This window comes from Gekko japonicus, unplaced genomic scaffold, assembly GCF_001447785.1.
Source record: "Gekko japonicus isolate JY-2015 unplaced genomic scaffold, Gekko_japonicus_V1.1 scaffold628, whole genome shotgun sequence".
Classification (NCBI taxonomy): domain Eukaryota; kingdom Metazoa; phylum Chordata; class Lepidosauria; order Squamata; family Gekkonidae; genus Gekko; species Gekko japonicus.
The window spans coordinates 828,385-848,089 of NW_015169794.1; the positions used below are offsets into that span (position 1 = coordinate 828,385).

The window sequence follows — 19,705 nt, forward strand, 5'->3', positions numbered from 1 at the left end:
CTCAACCTCCAAGCTGTGAGATTTAGGAGGGCTGGATTTAGGAGGATATCTCACTGACCCCTGAGTAAGAAGATCCTCCCTCAGGGCAGACACCAGGGCTGTGTAACTGGCAGCCATTTCAGATCCTGAAACCAAGGTCTTCTTGGCCAGAAAGATGTGATTAGAACAATTTCCGCCCTCTGTTCTACCAGCTTTAGAGTTACTCTGTGCATCAGCTGTATCGAAGGATAAGCATATAGTAGACCTTGAGGCCAGTCACAATTGAGGGCGTTGGTGCCAATTCCTTGTCTGGGACATGAACCATTGCCCTTGGCGGTTCTGTTCCATGGCAAACAGATCCATCTCCACCCTCCTGAACCTGTCCCAAATGTGATGGAAAACTGCTGGGCAGAGCATCCATTCCAACTGGTCTAGTGCCCTTCTGCTTAACCAGTCCTCTAGAAACATTGTTCTGGCCCACCACATGCACTGCCTTCAGAGACTGGAGATGGACCTCTGCCCATCTGATCAGACTGCTCACTTCCTCATGCAAGGTTCTGAATCTGGTCCCCTCTTATCTGTTCACATACGCTTTCACCATTGTATTGTGCTGTGCGTCTGGACCAAGATGTGGTAGCCTGACAGAAATTCACTGAATCCCAGAAGGCCTAGCTTGATGGCTCTGAGCTCCGGGAAATTTATGCTCAGGATTGCTTCCTTCTGTGACCAGAGGCCTTGTGTCACCTTGTGCTGGGAGCGGGCTCCCCAACCTCAAAGGCTTGCATCCATGGTCATCACTATCCTCTTTGGCTCCCGCAGTGCAAGACCCTGGAGGAATCCAGAGGGCTCCAATCACCATTGCAATTGATGTGACTGCTGATTGTAGTGAGGGCCTTAATCTAACAATTCTTATTGGAGTAGTGGTTAAGAGCGCAGACTCCAAGCTGGGAGAACCAGGTTTGATTCCCCACTGTTCCACTTGCAGTGGCTGGTGTGACCTCGGGTCAGTCATAAGTTCTTATAGAGCTGTTCTCTCAAGGGCAGTTCTTGAGAGAGCTCTCTCAGCCCCACCGACCTCACAGGGTGTCTATTGTGGGGAGGGGAAGGGAAAGGGATTGTAAACTGCTCTAAAACTCCTTCAGATAGTGAAGGGTGGGGCATAAATCCAATCTCCTCCTCCTCCTTCAAGCAGATTTTCAAAATCTGATAAATGTAATGACCACTATATACTGTTTCTTATGTTCTGCAATGTGCAAATGAGTAAAGATTTGCCCACTGGCCTTTTAGGATTCATTGTAGATTATTCTGGTTCTCTTCCCCCCCCCTTTTTTTGGATCTACATTTTTCCTTTTTTGTGTGTGCATGTAATTATCAACAATGAACCTTAAAAAAAAACAATTCCTTAAGTCAATTCTTTTCAGCATCTTTCTGAGAAATGTCTAGCAAGAAACAGTCTGTAAAACTGAACATTTTTCTTTAACTCCATGGATAAGACCACAGATGGATTTTCTCCTAAATGTTTGGATCAGGATTTGGGTCACCTTCAGCAAAACTTTTATCCCTCCCACAAAACTAGTTGGACTGAAGATAATTCTACACATCTCTATTTCCAGTTCCCACCAATGTTCCAAGCAAAAATCTGTATGTGTGGTGGGAGACATTTTATGGTACTATGTCATGCTTTGAAACAACATGCCCAGACAGAGGGACTGCCAAAAGCATGTTTTCTTTTCAGTTGTTTGCTCACACTTGTCTCAGATCCGAGAACACCAAAAGACACACTGAAATAAAAAAAAACTAAAAAGATCCCAAATCTTTCACATATTGAAATATACCAAAGCTATAAAAGCACTCCGTAAATCAAAAGACAGAGATGGTGCAACAAGTCTCTTGAACTGCAAACAAGAAGCATCTGAGATACCTCTCTTTTAAGACCTCTAAAACTAAGTGTCACTAGCTCATGGTAGGTGCTTTAGATGCCCATGAGTCTTGCAGAGAAGCTGTTTACTCCCAAGATGGCCATACTGCCTACTACAGAAATTCAATGAGACAAAGCAAGATCAGAGACAATCACAGCAATCATAATGAACTTCCTACCTCGGTTGGCCCAGCATACATCATAGGAGAGGGAAATATGGCCACCACAGTGGTTTCTGGATTCAATATTCCTTCCTCCAACACAGCCGCATGTTGCTTCATCCGCCACATCAGAGGAACATCATCGTCCTTTGTCCAACCACCCAGTGGATGCAAGAGCAGAACTGGCCTCCTGTAGCCCCGTCCCAGCAGCTGCTTATGAGTATCCTGCATTAGCAGGGCATGCCCATTGTGCACAGGGTTGCGCAACTGGAAGGCGAAGACAGCATCTAAGGAACAATGAGAGATTTCCACAAATATTAGCACAGGCAGAGGCAGTCAATGCTGAACAGCCTGTTGCATTCCACGGCCCGCCGCCTTATAATCCGCAGAAAGGCTTTGCCTACAATAGAGCTCTATGGGGGAGATTGGGAGAGGATTTTAGGCAGCTGCAGAAAAATGTAGATGTTAATGGACTGTCTGCCCAGTTCTGAGAGCAGAGAATAATGAGATGCAGGCAGCACTATTACACTGAGCTGTGCAGGGAATATTTAATGTATGGGTCAATGCTGGTTGCTTGACATCATTCTGCACAAGCATCAGCCACGGGTCCTTCCAACTGTAGGCCATCCTCTAGGGCTGCCATCTTCCCTTACATCACTGTTTCCCAGCCTATGGCTTGGGACCCAAAAATGGGTTGTGTGAAGCTTCTGCATTAGAGCGGGGGGGGGGACCCATCCTTCATGGTGGTGTAGTGGCAGAACGGTGGAGCAGCGGCGGAGAGCATGGCGGCGACGGCGAGTCGAGCGAGCTGGGCTGACGGAGCATGGAGGCGGGGCAACGCAGCAGGCCGGAGCCTATTGGACAGAGGCCGCAGCAGGAGCCGGCGCTGACGCGCCCTTCACCCGTGGAATCACAAGCGACTGAAGGAAGATCTACGCCAGAAGACCTGCGCCAGGAAGTTGCCGCCACCGGATGAAAATACCTCCCGCAGAGAGACTAAGAACAACAAGTCTCCGCCAGAGGGTGCCTGTTAGGTCAGTCACTCCCCCTTCATTGTATGTGTAGCCCTTCGGTAGGATGTATTGCATAATGTAATGTAAACCGCTCAGAGCCCTTAGGGGGTGAGCGGTATACAAATGGAATGTAAATAAATAAATAAAGTGTGTCACGGGCCTTACTAATGGCCGTGGCCACCCCCCTGCCCTTTCCAGTGCTCTCTTCTGTATTTTGGAAACCCGAATCTGACCCTGGAAACAGTATCTCCCATGTCACAGATTAGTTGGTACTTTTTTCTTCACTGAATATACATGTTGATCAAGTAAACGTGTCCTGATGGTTACTAGAGTAAGTTTCTTAGAATCTTAGGGGGGATTAGAAGGGGTAACGGAGAAGGACAGTGTGGTCAAAGGCGGGAATGTAACCTCCATATGTGAGAATCTTAGGGGGGATTAGAGGGGGTAACGGAGAAGGACAGTGTGGTCAAAGGCGGGAATGTAACCTCCATATGTGAAAGGCTGCATATGTCGGAATGACACCTGTTTGGGGTTCATAATGGGGTGAGCTGCGCCCTTTGTGCGATGTTTGTTAGTTTCTCAAAAACATCTAGCTGGGCACTATAGGACACAGAATGCTGAGCTTAGATGGGTGCCAAGGTCATAGTCTGCCCAGGGTGCCAAAACACCTTGGGGCCATCCTTGGATAGGTCACTGTAGCAAGTAAATTTGGACTTATGGGTCACCATACCAAAACAGTTGGGAACATCATGCAGTGTCTTAAAATTGCCTGTTTAGATCGATCTAAATTAGGAAATGGCTGTTGACACCACACCCTATAAAGACAGCGTCACAAAAGGTGAGCATCCATAGAGGCAAAAGAAGCAAAATGTACAGATTCTGAAATCGATATCCCACTTCAGTTCAACCAGTCAGCTCTCCATCAGGGAACAACAAAAAAAGAGTAACATATATCTAGAGTAATTTTGATAATGATCCCCAAAAGGTACAACTAGACTAACTCCTGTGGTATTCTTTTCGTATATCTGAATCAAAGAATTTATCCTCTGCATCTGCAGGAATTCTCACCTCTTCCTGTTATGAATGCAACAAACAAACCGACATTAAGGGTAGAAAAGACTCCTTGGCCCAGGGTGCCAAAACACCTTGGGCCATCCTTGGATAGGTCACTGTAGCAAGTAAATTTGGACTTATGGGTCACCATACCAAAACAGTTGGGAACATCACGCAGTGTCTTAAAATTGCCTGTTTAGATCGCTCTAAATTAGGAAATGGCTGTTGACGCCACACCCTATAAAGACAGCATCACAAAAGGTGAGCATCCAGAGGCAAAAGAAGCAAAATTTACAGATTCTGAAATCGATATCCCACTTCAGTTCAACCAGTCAGCTCTCCATCAGGGAACAACAAAAAAAGAGTAACATATATCTAGAGTAATTTTGATAATGATCCCCAAAAGGTACAACTAGACTAACTCCTGTGGTATTCTTTTCGTATATCTGAATCAAAGAATTTATCCTCTGCATCTGCAGGAATTCTCACCTCTTCCTGTTATGAATGCAACAAACAAACCGACATTAAGGGTAGAAAAGACTCCTTGGCCATTCAGTGCATTTGTTGTAATCAAGCAAACTTCCGTATACCGCCATTTATTTATTTAAAAAATAAAGTGCATGTGCACACCCACCCACCCCTGACCTTTAGAAGTTTTCAAAGCTAGCACAGATAAAGTATCAGTTTCCTGATAGGCAGCAGCACAGAGGGCAAAGAAAAGGAAAAGACAATTTGATTCCCATGCACTAACTGCACTCTGAATGAGCACAGAGACCACATATCTGATCTGGGAAATGCTACATCTAGCTATTGCCCATACTGTCATACATAGTGCTCCCATTAGAGAGTCTGAACAACTCCGATCTCATCTAAATGGGAGAGAGCACAGAGCAAGAACATACTGAGAACTACATAAGCGAAAGCCAGCTGATGCATGCAGAAAGTTTCTCAAGCCATGCAGCAGGCACCCTATGCCCAGCAATGCATTTCCATGCATGGATTACTATCACTGGAGCAGGGCCATTGCCTCTCATAAAATTACAACCCTGCTGCTGGCAAACTGCATTCATCCACAAGATATGGTTCTATGTTGTTTGTTGCCCTTTTTTACTAGAGTGTTGAGTCATAGGCTTAGCTTTCTCATTCTCAAGGCTTACAAGAGCTAACATTCTTCTAATTAAGACTATTCACTCAATGCAAATAAATGTAATGTAACCCTCAAGAATATACTGGTACTGAAGGTTGAGAGAGCACAGAGCAAGAACATACTGAGAACTACATAAGCGAAAGCCAGCTGATGCATGCAGAAAGTTTCTCAAGCCATGCAGCAGGCACCCTTATGCCCAGCAATGCATTTCCATGCATGGATGACTATCACTGGAGCAGGGCCATTGCCTCTCATAAAATTACAACCCTGCTGCTGGCAAACTGCATGGATGACTATCACTGGAGCAGGGCCATTGCCTCTCATAAAATTACAACCCTGCTGCTGGCAAACTGCGTTCATCCACAAGATATGGTTCTATGTTGTTTGTTGCCCTTTTTTACTAGAGTGTTGAGTCATAGGCTTAGCTTTCTCATTCTCAAGGCTTACAAGAGCTAACATTCTTCTAATTAAGACTATTCACAATGCAAAAAAAATTGCAGCCAATTAACACTGCAATCCTAGCCAGGGACGTCTAAGCTTACTGATTTCAGTGGGCTTAGCCTGCAGTAGCTCTGCCTAAGACTGCACTATCAGTATCTACCCTTCACCATACTTAATTTATGCAGTCAACTCAATGCAAATAAATGTAATGTAACCCTCAAGAATATACTGGTACTGAAGGTTGGGTATTTCTTTGCAACCAAAAGGGAGACTGCAACCAGGAAGTCAGGAGACAGACTGGAAAGGGCAGCCATGAAGGACGGAAAAGATTTGTGAGTGTAAGGATCAAGATAGTTCATACTAAAGTATTCCCCGTCACTATGCATGGGTGTGAAAGCTAGATAACGAAGAAAGCTGACAGGAAGAAAGTGGAGTCATTTGAAATGCGGTGCTGCACGACAGTTTTACAGATACCGTGGACCACCGAAAAGGACAACTAAGTGGGTTCTAGCTCAAATCAAGCCTGAACTCTCCCTAGAAGCTAAAATGACTAAACTGAGGCTGTCATACTTTGGTCACATTATGAGAAGACAAGAGTCACTAGAAAAGACAACACTGCTAGGGAACGTTGAAGGCAGCAGGAGAAGAGGAAGACCCAACAAGGGATGGACAACCCTCAGTTTGCAAGACCAGAGCAAGACAGTTAAAAAGAGGATGCTTTAGAGGTCATTAGGTCACGGGGTTAGAAGCAACCTGATGGCACTTAGCACACATGCACTTTTTTTTTTTGCAAGAACGCCAAAAAAGCTGCAATTCATTGTTAACAGGGAAGTTTATGGGATTTCACAGTAAATTTCTGCTAATGGAAAGAGAGGAAACAAATGTTACCTATTCCTGCCTCCTGGTATGGGCTTCCAATTCACTCATGCTCTCCTTGAAGTCTCCTGTCCCCTAGGGACAGTATTTTGGGCTTGCAGCAGGAAGGCAAGAGGCAAGGAGTCTTGTTCCACTGACAGAAATGTCTTTTGTGGCAGGAATCAAACTCATTCCCCCACCCCCACCCCGTTACAGGAACACAAGGGCCAAAGCTGGTTTAGAAACAAAGTGCACCCCTTTGATCTCAAAGTGCACCCTTTGATCTTGGCCTATCCATCAAGACTCGCCCTCGCTGATCCAACAAGCTAAAGCAAATGGCAGGCCTACTAACTCCAAAAAAGAGTTTCAGCTTCCTCTCCACCTCTGCTTTGAACTTCCTCCCCCACACCTATTAGCGCTAAGTGGCAGGGCTGCTCTTGCTGTCCCAGCTAGAACGGCACAGAACAAACACATACACACACTGCCAGACGGTTGCCTGCTTGGTCTGTTACTTATTGTTTTAACATGAAAACATTAAAACGGAAAACAAATAAAATAACACATCAATGGCTTTTCTCTACTCTGCTGTGAAGCTAACAAAACTGTTTTTTTCAGATGAAATGGACACATTTTTAAGCACAGTAAAAATTCCTTGGAAGGCTGATGTGTTTTGTTCCAATTTTGGAGAATTCATGGCGTACGAAACTGTGCGTGTACTAAAAGACTTGTCGGGCAGTGAAACAGAGAAAACATCAATAGCTAATGGACCAGGCTGGCTTAAAGAAGACAGGTCAGTATCCTGCACCGTGGCAGCAGGGCAGGGCAAAAGCTCTCCTGTAGCCAAAGGTATTTCGCAAGTTTTCACTGCAGCTGACCACACCTTCAAAAGACACAAATGTCTTTCCTGATTGGGTGAACGACCACTCTGGCTTCCCATATATACTTCTTCCCCATGGAACATTACCATTATCTAGGACTGCAGCCATCGCAGTTTCATTTTGATAGAAAATGATCACCTGTTTCCACTGGTGGTTTCTCTTTAGTGATTTGAGGCAACATTGATGAGGTTTTGGTTAGTACAGAGCTGGATTCTTCTCTTGCCTACCAGCAGGTGTCATGCAGTCAGTCCCAAAGCAAGAACTCACCAGCATTCATGTCTTTGAACTTCTGCTTGAGTTCAGCGAGGCGGTACTGATCAAGGCCGTCGTTCCAGTAAATTCGATCAAGCACTTGCAGATCACCACCCACAAGCCAGTCGCCTTGTTCCATGACCATCTAGGAAGTCAAAGGAAAGAACCAATTCAGCAGCAGCAGAAGAATATCAAGTAAGGCGTTATTTTATTTTATTAATTTTCTGCTCAAGGCTATAGCTGTATGAGCAGTGGACAGATAGACAGATGACAGATAGAAAGAAGATAAATAAAGATAGAGAGAAGATAGAGAGCAGACAGACAGACAGAACCACTTCATTAGCACACATACAAGAAAGAAGACTTTTAGCTCAGCTACACAAAAGAAAAATCACCAGTTACTTTGAACATCTCAAACGTTCTTGCCTTGCACATTACACTTGGAAACTGAATCGCTTAGGGCCTCTCCATGCATTACAGACTACACAGGTTGGGTCTAGGTCCCCATCCGGTGTTGGAAATAACAGTTACACATAGATTCTCCTAAATTACTGAACATGCATATCCCAATCAGGATTACTCTAAGAGAATGCTATTTGGGGTAACCTATGAGCTTCCTGGGATACATGGGTTTCCCCAACAGGCCCAGGTTCTGTTTCAAGTTCAGAACTAAAGAAATCCAGAAAAACAGGGATTTGGTACAGAACACCTGAGGTCAAGCTGGGGGTGGGGAGGGGGATCTTACACAGTCCAGCCTTCACAGAAATTTATTGCAGCATATACGTTCATGGACTAGACGCTACTATATAAGGGGAAAGTCTATACACACACACACACACACTGCTGGAAACTGCCAACAGTAGATTGCCATTTCATGTGTCCTACTGACTACGTAGCCAGTGCTATGGCTCCTTAGTCCTGCCTTTCCTGACTTACCCCTAACAAAAGTCCCTTTTGCCCCCTAACCCTTGACATCTCACCAGACAGAACATGTCAGGAGCAGAAGCCAGAATTCAACTACATTTTTAGAACCCGAAGCCTGATACGTAGGCTCTTAGTGACAATTAAGAAGTTGCATCAACGCAGCATTAAAAACTGTTTGTTGGGATGAAAGGAGGATGAACTGAAGAGTGGACACAAATACTCTGATCAGACCAAGCCAAGCCCTACGGCAGAAAGGCCAGCTGTTTTCCTGTCATCGCTGCTAAATAATTCATTTTGCTGTGTTCTCCTCTAGGTCTCTTGCACACAAGGCTGTTTTTATAAACCACAGGAGAGGACAAACTTCTCTCTGATCTTCACTGGCAGGCTACGGGGACTTGTCCTGAGCCTCCTCTTTCACATCCATGCGCACACGGTCATGGAGATCAAAGTTCCGCAGCCTGAACAACAACATTATGTGAACACAAATCAATAAAACAAATCTGCAAAAGGGAATTATCAAGGAAATCTGGATCAGGGTTTTCATTGGTTCTTCACCAACATGGAATGTCATTAAGGTTTTAAAAAGGGGGGGTTGTATTAAGATAAGATCAGCTTGTAAAGACTACCTTGATGTAGGGATGTTCCTTGCACGTTGTCCCCCACTGTCTGGCACAACGCTCTTCTTTGCGATGCTCGTAAAATTCTGGATTTCGGAGAATAGCCACACGCCGACCTTCATACATGAGAGCAAAAGCTGTGCAGCCATCTAGTCTCTCTTTGTCTTCTTTTGTAGCTGTCAACACTATAGGCACTGAGAGATTAATAACTCCCCCTGTAGGGCAAAAGGAAACAACAAAATTGGTACCAGTTGTACTGGAGCAACTGATCTCCTCCTAAGTCTTCCAGATGCCTTGAAGGGGGGGGGGATACTGCTCTAAACCCCCTATGTTAGAGCACAGTCTTTCCATAAGGCTCTCTGCATTTCATTGTCTTTCACTTTCTTTGGACACAAATATATTTTGGCAGATCTTTCAACTTGCACTTTTCCCCATTGCCACCTAGGCAAACATCACAAACATGACTATCCTTTCCTGTGGGCCAAACTACAAGTGATTCCCGTCCATGGCTGTTTCAGCACTTGAAAAAGGCGACCGGGGGGACACGGGGGGGGGGGGGGATGAGCTCCTGGAGCCACCGTGCGCAGACCCAGTCTGGATCAGGGACTTGCAGCTATTTTAAAGAACTATAAACACTTTTTAAATTGTGTCACTTGTTTGGGCCACATTTTTGTAGCAGCACATAGGAACTACCTTGCCTCCAAAGCTGGAAAACTAACAGTGCTGTATGCAAATTGCTCACACCAACATTGGGGAACATGTGAAAGCAAGCACCTCCACACTAAAGAAATGTCAGGCATTAACATTTCAAGGTTTGCTGAATTTGATTTGATGCTTACAGAGTACTTGAACTGAGAGCGCTTGGAATGATTTTCATTCAAAAGAGACACACTGTGATCCAAAGGTTTTAGGCATTTATGGAAAAGACGTGTTATGGATGCTGCCTCCACCCTTCTGACACAGCCTTGGTTTCTTTACAGCTCTACTTCCTTCCCAGAGGTTAACTGTGACTTGCTGGACTCCCTGTGAGCTTCAAAAAGAATGCTGAGCTGCCAGCAAGGAAGTAACATCCAGGTACTCATTTAGGTGGCAACTTCCTTGTGAAAGAAGTGGGCACTTGGCTCACACTCCTCTTCATGGCAGCTTTCTAAGTAAGTCCAGAAACTTTCAAGTGCTTAAAAGAATGTTACTGGCTTGACTACCCATATAACAATCCCAGCTGTCCTTCCTAAATATCAGTATTAATGCTCAGAAACACAAAGAGAAATATTATATAAAATATACTGGAAAACTGCCATTCGTTTTTCAATATATTTGATATTGTTTCCTCTGCTTGAGATTGATTCCAGTCTATGCAAAATGTATTTTCAGGTCTGCAACTTTGAAATGAAATGGAACGTTTTAAAAAAGAAAGAAGGGGGGGGGATGGAATACGAGCATTGAGCCTGAAACAATTCCAAAGCGGCAATCCTCTTTTCCACAACAAAAAGGGGGAGAGTAGAGGCAGGGTTTAATTTTAAACCAGGCTTAGCGCCCCCAGTGTTTCCAACCAGAATGTAAGGCTCAGTTTGGAACATGAGAAAGAAGGAAGATGCTAACATGCTTCCATCTGAGTATACCCAGTGTGTCTGACAAGAAAAAAAAAAAAAAGAATAACTAGCATGCACCCACTGGGGTAAGGAGTGAGCTAGATATAACCATAGAACACAGTGCAGGGAAGCAGCCAATGAATGTGCCATATGATATTCAACAGCTAAGCAGAGTTTATCATTTTAAAAGTCAGTTCAGAACCTTCCACAGCATTTCTAAAAGTAGAAACTTCTTAAAATGGCAGAAAAGATATCAAACCTAGAAAGTTGCATTTTTCTGCCATTTGGCACTAGACAGGGTTCATCACTACTTCTAGTTTTTTGTTTTCTAGCCAAGGCTACAACATGTTTTTTTCAATGCTTACTGAGCCTACTAGACAGGGTTCATCACTACTTCTAGTTCTTTGTTTTCTAGCCATGGCTACAACATGTTTTTTTCAAGTCAGAACATGAGCTGAGGGCACAGCCATGCTTACTGTGCCCAAAGGAAGAGCTGCTCTTTAACATTCCAGTGGCCAGTAAAATTAGGTGCCCACTATATTTAAAGTGTCTTACCATCAAGCAGACAGTCAAAATGAAGGCACTGCAAATATTCTCTCTCTCTCATAAAGCCATTAAGTGGCGTTGCCCAGCCCTCTGCCAGAACTTGCACCCACTGCATGTCCACCTGAAAACAGATATATGTTTAATGTTCAATTAGCTCTAGTTTTCACTAAATTATGTTGCCACTATAAAAAGGGAGCAAATCTTCCAAAACAAGAGTGATTACTATTTTTCCCCAAGTGTGGCTTTTATGCAACACTGACAGTTAAGGCAGTGTAGCATTTTGAGCTTAAGACTGAGGAAACCCAGGTTCAAATCCCTGCTCAACCACTACACTCTTACTGGGGTCACCTGGAACCATCTCTCAGAGTAATCAACATCACAGAATTGTTGCTGGAGTAGACATGCTGGTCAGGCGACAAGCACCATGTATGCTACCATGATCTCTTTGGAAGAACCGATGATCATTACCAATAATAACTTTAATAATAGTAATAGCAGTGGCCTGCACCCATCCACATTCTGAAGACTTAAGGGCATTTGTTTTTCTAAGGGAGGGTGGTGATTTGCACTGCTTCTGTCCTCCCACTGCAGGTCCCCCCCCCACTATGCTGTTCGTGAGAATCCCTTGACCCTCAGGTTCAAAAATTTAGTGGGCTGAGTAGGCTGCAGCAAGAAGGGGGAAATGGGTAAAAATTGCCACCCTTTAAAAAGAAAGTTCAAGGGTGTTTAATTATTTGGTTGGATAAAGGCAACTATTGACTGGTGCTGCCATTTCATACCAGGATATATCCTAAAGAACAGCCTGAGGTAGTAGCAAGCCACCATTGTTTTCTTGTCAATGTCCCTCTGTACACTGCACGTAAGGGACAAAGTGATAGGAAAATGTGGAACGGCATGCCAGGAAAACCAATCTAGAGCTTACTATAAAATACCCATGGACAGTGTTCCCTCTAAGCTGAGTTAGTGTGAGCTAGCTCACACTAACTCAGCTTAGAGGGAACATTGCCCATGGACTGTAAATTTTATTGTTTAAATACAAATTTATAAATTATAATAAGTCCAAATATCTCAGAAAATTTACAGTTTATACAGCCATGAAAACCAATGCAATGGTAAGAACAACAAGCTCATGTACCAAAGAGAGAAAGCCAGTCTGACAGGAAGACACGTCACATCCATCCTCCATTGGCACACAGTTGGATACCACAACACATCCACTTGATTGACATCTATATATTTTTTTGTAAGGCAGTAAGCCTAATTAAGACAAAAATCTTCTTTACTTTATCAAACCAATGCTGTACCTTGGGAGAACTTTCCTACTTCCAATGTCTAGCAAAAATCTAGCTCAAGTTCAGAACAATAAATAACTTGGTATTTGCCAGGGATCACTGGGACAGCAGCAAAATTTTACAGCCTAAGTGGAACTTGCTTCTCAGTTTAGCAATTTTACTATTGTTCTTCAAAATTTGCTAGCTCACTCACATGTCCTCAACTCACATGTTTTAAAAAAATCAGCCCAAGGAGATTTACAAAATCAATATACATTGGCAGAAGTACTGTATCTTAGCCAACTCCCCAGTGTTAAAAGCCACTGATTAACCAGCTCCATAATGTTCTCTTTAAACAGAAAACACCAGTGAACTACAACTAATTGACAGCACATATTGCCACTTCTGTGAATAGGTTAAAAGCTCCATCAAGGACATGAACATGCAACATTTGCCACATTTTCCAGGGACAATGAACTTCAGTATAGGATCAAGCTTAACATTCGGTTTGCAGACAGACTATTAAACTCTGTGGATTTTTTTTTCTTCCCACACTTTGTGTTATCCATTTGCTTAGCATTTAGCAACTGATGAACAAGTCTTCTCAAATCTTTCACTTACAAATCTTTAGAAAGGTGTATGAAAGAAACCCAGCAATTTACAATCAGTGGCTTTAACTGAGCAAGGCAATGGACAAATTATAGAAAGGAAATTACATAAAAGGGAAAAATTAAGACAATTGGAGAATTAAAGAGCACTTGACAACCTCAAAACATCCAAAGAGGGCAATACTTATGGCATCTATTTAACTTAAATTCTATGTTCATCTTTGAGTTTGTAAGAAAAGGTGAGCTAACTTCTTCAGAATCTTTTACTGGAGGTAGGCCTAACATGAACAAAAAAGAGAGAGAGGCACACATATATGGATGTAAGTAACTGGCAAGGGTATTGAAGTGCCACCACCTTACCATCAAGTACAGGACTAGAAAAAAGAAAATGTTATTTAAGTAAGGTGGAGGCAAAGGCCCTAAAAGGTGTGAATTAGTTAAAAAGCAAGAACTAATGGCTAACCAATATGAAAAAAGGAGACTGCAGGAAGGTGCTAAGCATGAAACCCAAACAGGATAAAATCAAAATACCAACTACCCAAGTGCAGTGGAGATACTATAGAAAGCCACAATGTCAGCAGTGATATAATTCCTTGATCACTAGAAAGGCAAATCTCCTGAAAGCAACTGGCACTTAAGAAATGAAATCATGCTTAGGGATGGGCACAATGGTTCACGAGCCAAATTCAGCACTTTTTTTCGGTTCAGCTCTTCAGGTCATTAAACCTGACAGGTGATCAGACCAGGTCTGCATCCATTTCACTGGTCAGTTTCACTTCCTCCTGCTTTGAAGGGGGGAAGCAAAACAGACCAGTGAAATGGCTGCCAGCCATTTCAGCCTAACAATTGATGGGTGCACCCGCCCTGCTGTTAGATTAAATGGCTGCAAGCCATTTCACCGTTCGGTTTTGCCACACACACACCCCGTCACTTCCAAGCAAGGGAAAGTGAAACAGACTGGTGAAATGGCTGCCAGCCATTTATACCTAACAGCTGATGGGCGTACCTGCCCCACTGTTAGGCCAAAATGGCTGTGAGCAATTTCAATCGTCAGTTTCGCCCCGCCCCCAAGCAGAGGGAAGCAAGATGGACTGGTGAAACAGCTGCCAGCCATTTCAGACTAATAGCTGACAGGTGCACCCACCCCACTGTTAGGCTAAAAGGGCTGTGAGCCATTTAAACCTAACAATGGTGTGGGTCTGCCCATCAGCTTTTAGATTTAAGTGGCTGCAGGCTATAAACCTGCTAGTTTCGCTCCCCCCACTTCGAGGTGGGCAACCCCCCCTTTTCTCCTGGCCGTGGCTCTGAACGGGCCGGTTCAGGGCAGTTTTGGCTCAATTTAGTGCAGGCTTCGGTTTGGGGGCTGCCCTGAGCCTCAAACCAAATCGGAATTTTTAGGTTTGTGTCCATCCCTAACCATGCCCTTAGGATGGGAAAGTAGAAGAACTGTGTGTCGTTCTTTATCCTTAGAAAAGGAGCCATGCAAGCATTAACCAACTGCTTTGGTACCTGACACCAGTAAATTGCTGCTCACTCAGTCATGGCAGGCAAAAGCACCTACAAATCTGATGACCCGTCATCTTTTTCTTCTAATCCAGGGGTCCCCAATGTAGGACTTCTAGGCACCACTGCACCCTCTCCACTGCGTAACTGGGAAGCCGCAGCAGCCATTCTGTGGCTGACTCTGCCTCCTGCGGTGGCCATTTTGTGGCTGCACCCGGCATACTGTGCCAGAATTCCAAATGTCCTCTCAGACTGCAAAAGGCTGGGGACCCCTGCTCTCGTCCTATCAGTGACGCAACATAAGCCCCTGCAGGCTATTGTGGACTAATATGCAAGTCAGTATTACCTTATTTATTTCCAGGGCTGGCAAAGTTTCAGCATCCGTTTTGGCCAATTTAAGCTTGTTTTCAGGAACATACAGTTCTTTAACCTCATACGAGGCATCCACTGGCACAATGTCCTATGAAAAAGACAAACGTTGGTAACAGGGAAAACAATTATTTTAACATGCTGTAGTTGGGTTGTGTGTTGCTTTTAATTTTTTTAAAAAGCCACCCCAATTAAGATTCAGCCTGTATTAGAATTCTCGACAGAAACAATCCTAGCTGCTCAAGGCCACGATTGCTGGGAAATCCAGTGGTAACTGAGATAGATGAAGAAATAATTGAGTTTTTCCTGACACTGTGAGCTGATGTGATCTTTCATCAACACTGCACTAGATAATGAGCAACTCATGCTTCCTTTGTCACTGCCTCTGGGTCCCACATGCAGGAATATATATATGTGGGTAACATGTGCATATTGTGTATGTTCTCCTGATGCACAGGTGGACCATACTTCTCAGCAGGGGTCATTTCGTAGAAAAAGAGGTGCAGGAGCTCATTAGCATAACTCATTAGCATGCCAAACCCCCTGACATCACCGGAAGTGTGTCAGAAGGCAACACCCGCCACTCAGGCTCCACTGGACTCTTTTGGATTGCTAGCTATTGGGGGGGGGAGGAATGTGCAGATCTGTCCTCGCAGAGGAGGGAGAGCTTGTACCTGAATAAAACTTGGACTTAACAGTGCCACTGGACTGTTTTGGACCGGGGGGGCGGGGGGAGCTCTGCAACTTACCTGGTTGCTTCTTGCTCTGACTGAGGGCTGCTGGGAGCAGGGGGTGGGGCTTGTTGCATGTGCCCGCCCCCTGGGCTCTTTACTGCCAGAGCTCCGCTCCTGTGTGCTCCTGCAGGAAATGATCCCTGCATCTCAGAAACTCTGCAGTGACTCCAGAGCAAGTGTGAACCACCTATGCTTCCTCCCATCTGCCCTGACTCTATCACCACTGCTTTGCCCTCATCTCTGTTACAATATGGTGCCCAACAGTGTGGCACCAAGCAGTACGACTGCACCGCCTGCTTTAGAAGAAACATTTTGAACAGTTTAATGCAGCACTTGCCAAACAGTACAAGCAGTACACAGACAATCCAATCAACATTCAAGTGGGAAAAGAACGTGATGGAGTCACCACAAAGTTAATTTTTTGCCAATGATGCGTCCAGACATTATTACTAACTAAAAACAGTTTGTATGTTTGGTGCCTAAGCAGACTAATTTTTCTTTCTTTCTTTGGGGGGCAATGTCAATTACGGTTTTGATTGTGAAACTGGAAAAACATACTACAGGCATTCTTCAAAAAAGCCAGTCGTTCAAAAATCATAACATAAACCTAAGTTCTTCCATTACTCGCAACTAATATGCAGACTGGAACATCTTCTGCAACGTGCTAGAAAACTGCTAAGAGGTACAGAAACCGGATGCGCTGGGAACCCTCTTGCCAAACATAATTAGCGTAATTTGGGTACACAGCTGAATAGGATACAATGGGCACATCACACCGAAATTAGTGTGGAAAAGAACTAACCAAGGAAATTAGCAACTACTGCCATGTGAAGATGATGGGCTGCCTAGCCAGCAAAGGAGAATCAGTCAAAACACTAAAAACCAATACAGCAAAGATTTTGACCCATTCTGAATATCTGATGTTCTAAAGAAAAATACAAATATTCGTGACTGGCAGGTACAAAGACCAGTCATCCATCTTTCCCTCTTTTTACAAAAATAATTCTTAAGCATTTATAATGAGAATCACTGGATGGGCAATTTGGGAAATAAGCAGAGCTGAGGCCATAGTCAGCAAATAAGGGCTCAACTTCAATAATATTTGGTCAAACGTAATCTTATTAACTAAACATGCTTACTGGTAGCAGCCCCCACTGATTTCAAAAGGCCATCCATTCAAATAACTATGAATTTTAAGGGTTTCTAACATCACTGCATTAAGAAAGGCCCCCACACTTCTATTATTCCGCAAACTGTGTAAAATGGAATTGTCCAGGAAGGTATTTCTATAAAGGGAATAAGGCTGTAGTACAATGAAATAGAAAGTGCTTTTATGAAGGGAATAGGTTTGAAGTCCATGACGCTGTTTTCTATTTCTGAAATCCATGTTTTGCACTGTTTATAACATATCATGTCTGATACTTTTTATTTATTTATTATTATAACATATCATGTCTGATACTTTTTAGTGTTACTAAATTTTTGATTCTAATTCTATTGCATTGTTTGTTGGATCGGTGATGCTATTTGACTGCATTGCCTTATCTGCCATGGAGATAGATCATGTTGGATAGCTGTGTTAGTCTGTCTGTAGCAGCAGAAAAGAGTGAGAGTTCAGTAGCACCTTAAAGACTAACAAAATTTGTGGCAGGGTATGAGCTTTTGTGAGTCACTGCTCACTTTTTCAGATACAGGTATCGGAAGAAGTGAGCAGTGACCCATGAAAGCTCACACTCTACCACGGAAGCTCACACCATCTGCCTAGAATCTCCATGAGAATGGTGACTTAATAAGTAGAATTATGCCAGCTTTAAGGAAGCAAGTGCAATTTAGGGTCATCTTCCACAAAAATACTAAGCTTAACTACTAATCTGAAGGTTACTTCAGGCAACTAAAGCTTCTAATCCCTTCACAGCTGCAAAAATGAAACATATGAGTATTTCAAACATTACACAATGACTGCATGCAACAGGGTAAGTGGTTCTTCCTTCTACCACACCAGCCTCCCAAAAGAAAAAAGTCGCATTAAGTTTGGAAGAAGAGAAACGGATCCAATTCAGTAGTTACATTTTAAGATACCAGTGACGGTTTCCATTAATGGACAAAAGTTCTTGTACTTCTGTGAAGTTTAAAGTCATATTTCGGAATTTTACTGCACTTTTCTTTGTCCCTTAGTTTCCAGTTGCAGAAACCTATAAGCAAGCTCTTTCTCAAACAACACTTGCTAAGAAAGATTAGTTTTTCAAAAACAGAAGTATTTGATTGGGGAAACAGCTTTAGAAAGAGTGACATTTTAACAGCATCTTTTATATGAAAAGGTTTCACTGGAATAATTTTCAGTGGGTAAGAGGTCTGGTTAAGAATTACAACCAAACATAAGTGGCTTATTCTTATTTTTTAACAGCTCTGTTCTAAGCTTATATTTTAAAATACGGTCAGAAGAATTTTTGGCAAGACTGACACAGAGGCAGTTTCTAATATGCTGTGATCTTTCTTCCAAAAAGGAAAGAAAATAGCTTCAACTAAAGAATTTTTCTCATCAAACTAGCAGGGATAAATTTCTTCTTAAACAATAAAGAGAGATAGAGCATATATAACACTCTTAGATTCCTAAATATTTAATCTTTTTGGTTATTTCCATTCCCGATAGTACTTGAATATTATCTTTTTGTGATTTAACACAATTTTTTGTCAATATTTTAGTTTTTTAAAAATTTATTTTCAGTCCCGCAGCTTGTCCGTAATCCTGTATTACTTGGGTCAGTTTTGTTATTGAGGGTATTGGGTCTTCTAGTATAAACACCAAATCGTCAGCATATGCTTGCAGTTTAAATTCTTCTCCTTTTATCTTAAGTCCTTTAATTTGTTTGTTACTTCTTACTTGATCTGTTAATGTCTCTAGAGCAAAGATAAAAAGTAAAGGGGACAGCGGGCAACCCTGTCTAGTTCCCTTTTGAATTTCGATGTCTTGCGTCATGTCATTGTTTACTTGTACCTTTGCTATTTGTTTACTGTATATAGCCTTAATCATCATTAGAAAGTTTAAGCCACACTTCCAGGCTTCTAATTTTTGGATCATAAATTCCCAACTCACGTTATCAAAGGCCTTTTCAGCGTCTAGGAATACTAGTGCCATTTCCTTATCCGAGTTCATCTCATAGTACTCCAAAACGTTTATAATTGTTCTGATATTATTCTTTAAGTGCCTTTTCGGTAGAAATCCGGCTTGGTCTTTGTGTATTACTTGTGCTAGTACTTTCTTCATTCTTGCTGCTAATATAGATGCGAAGATCTTATAGTCGGTGTTCAATAGAGATATTGGTCTATAGTTTTGGATTTCTGTCCCATCTGTATCTGCTTTATGTATCAGTGTTATTATGGCTTGATTCCAAGTTTCTGGTATTTTACCAGAAATAATTATGTTTTGTAGTAGATCTTTCAGTACCAGTATAACCTGTTCTTCATATCTCTGATATATCTCTGCCGGAATCCCATCCGGTCCTGGCGATTTATTTGTCTTCTGTCTTTTAATTGCCTCTGTAATTTCGCAGATAGAAATGGGATCATTTAATATCTTTATTTGATCTTCATTAAATCTCCTTTTATTTGTCTCTTTAATATATTTCCATACTGCCTCAGTATTTTGCTTATCTTGTTGATAAAGTGTCCTGTAGAATTCTTCTATTCTCTTTTTTATTTCTTCTATTCCATACATTTCTTCTCCGTCTTTGTTTTTGAGAGATTTTATCACCTTTCTTTCTTCCTGCTTCTTAATTTTATATGCCAACCATCTTGTTGGCTTATTTGCGTTCTCGAAATAGTATTGTTTAGCGTATTCTATACTCGT

At 42.7% G+C, this 19,705-nt stretch overlaps 1 protein-coding gene across 1 annotated transcript in view; it reads right to left on the bottom strand.

Annotated features, from left to right (window-relative positions):
• PAPSS1 (3'-phosphoadenosine 5'-phosphosulfate synthase 1) overlaps positions 1 to 19,705 on the bottom strand; it is an 82,677-nt gene that overhangs the window by 28,209 nt on the left and 34,763 nt on the right. The window contains exons 6-10 of the mRNA XM_015417041.1: positions 15,102 to 15,215; positions 11,383 to 11,494; positions 9,248 to 9,453; positions 7,713 to 7,842; positions 2,077 to 2,345 (exon numbers count right to left, since the gene is read on the bottom strand). Coding sequence (XP_015272527.1) covers positions 2,077 to 2,345; positions 7,713 to 7,842; positions 9,248 to 9,453; positions 11,383 to 11,494; positions 15,102 to 15,215 — 831 coding nt within the window. The remainder of the gene's footprint in view (positions 1 to 2,076; positions 2,346 to 7,712; positions 7,843 to 9,247; positions 9,454 to 11,382; positions 11,495 to 15,101; positions 15,216 to 19,705) is intronic.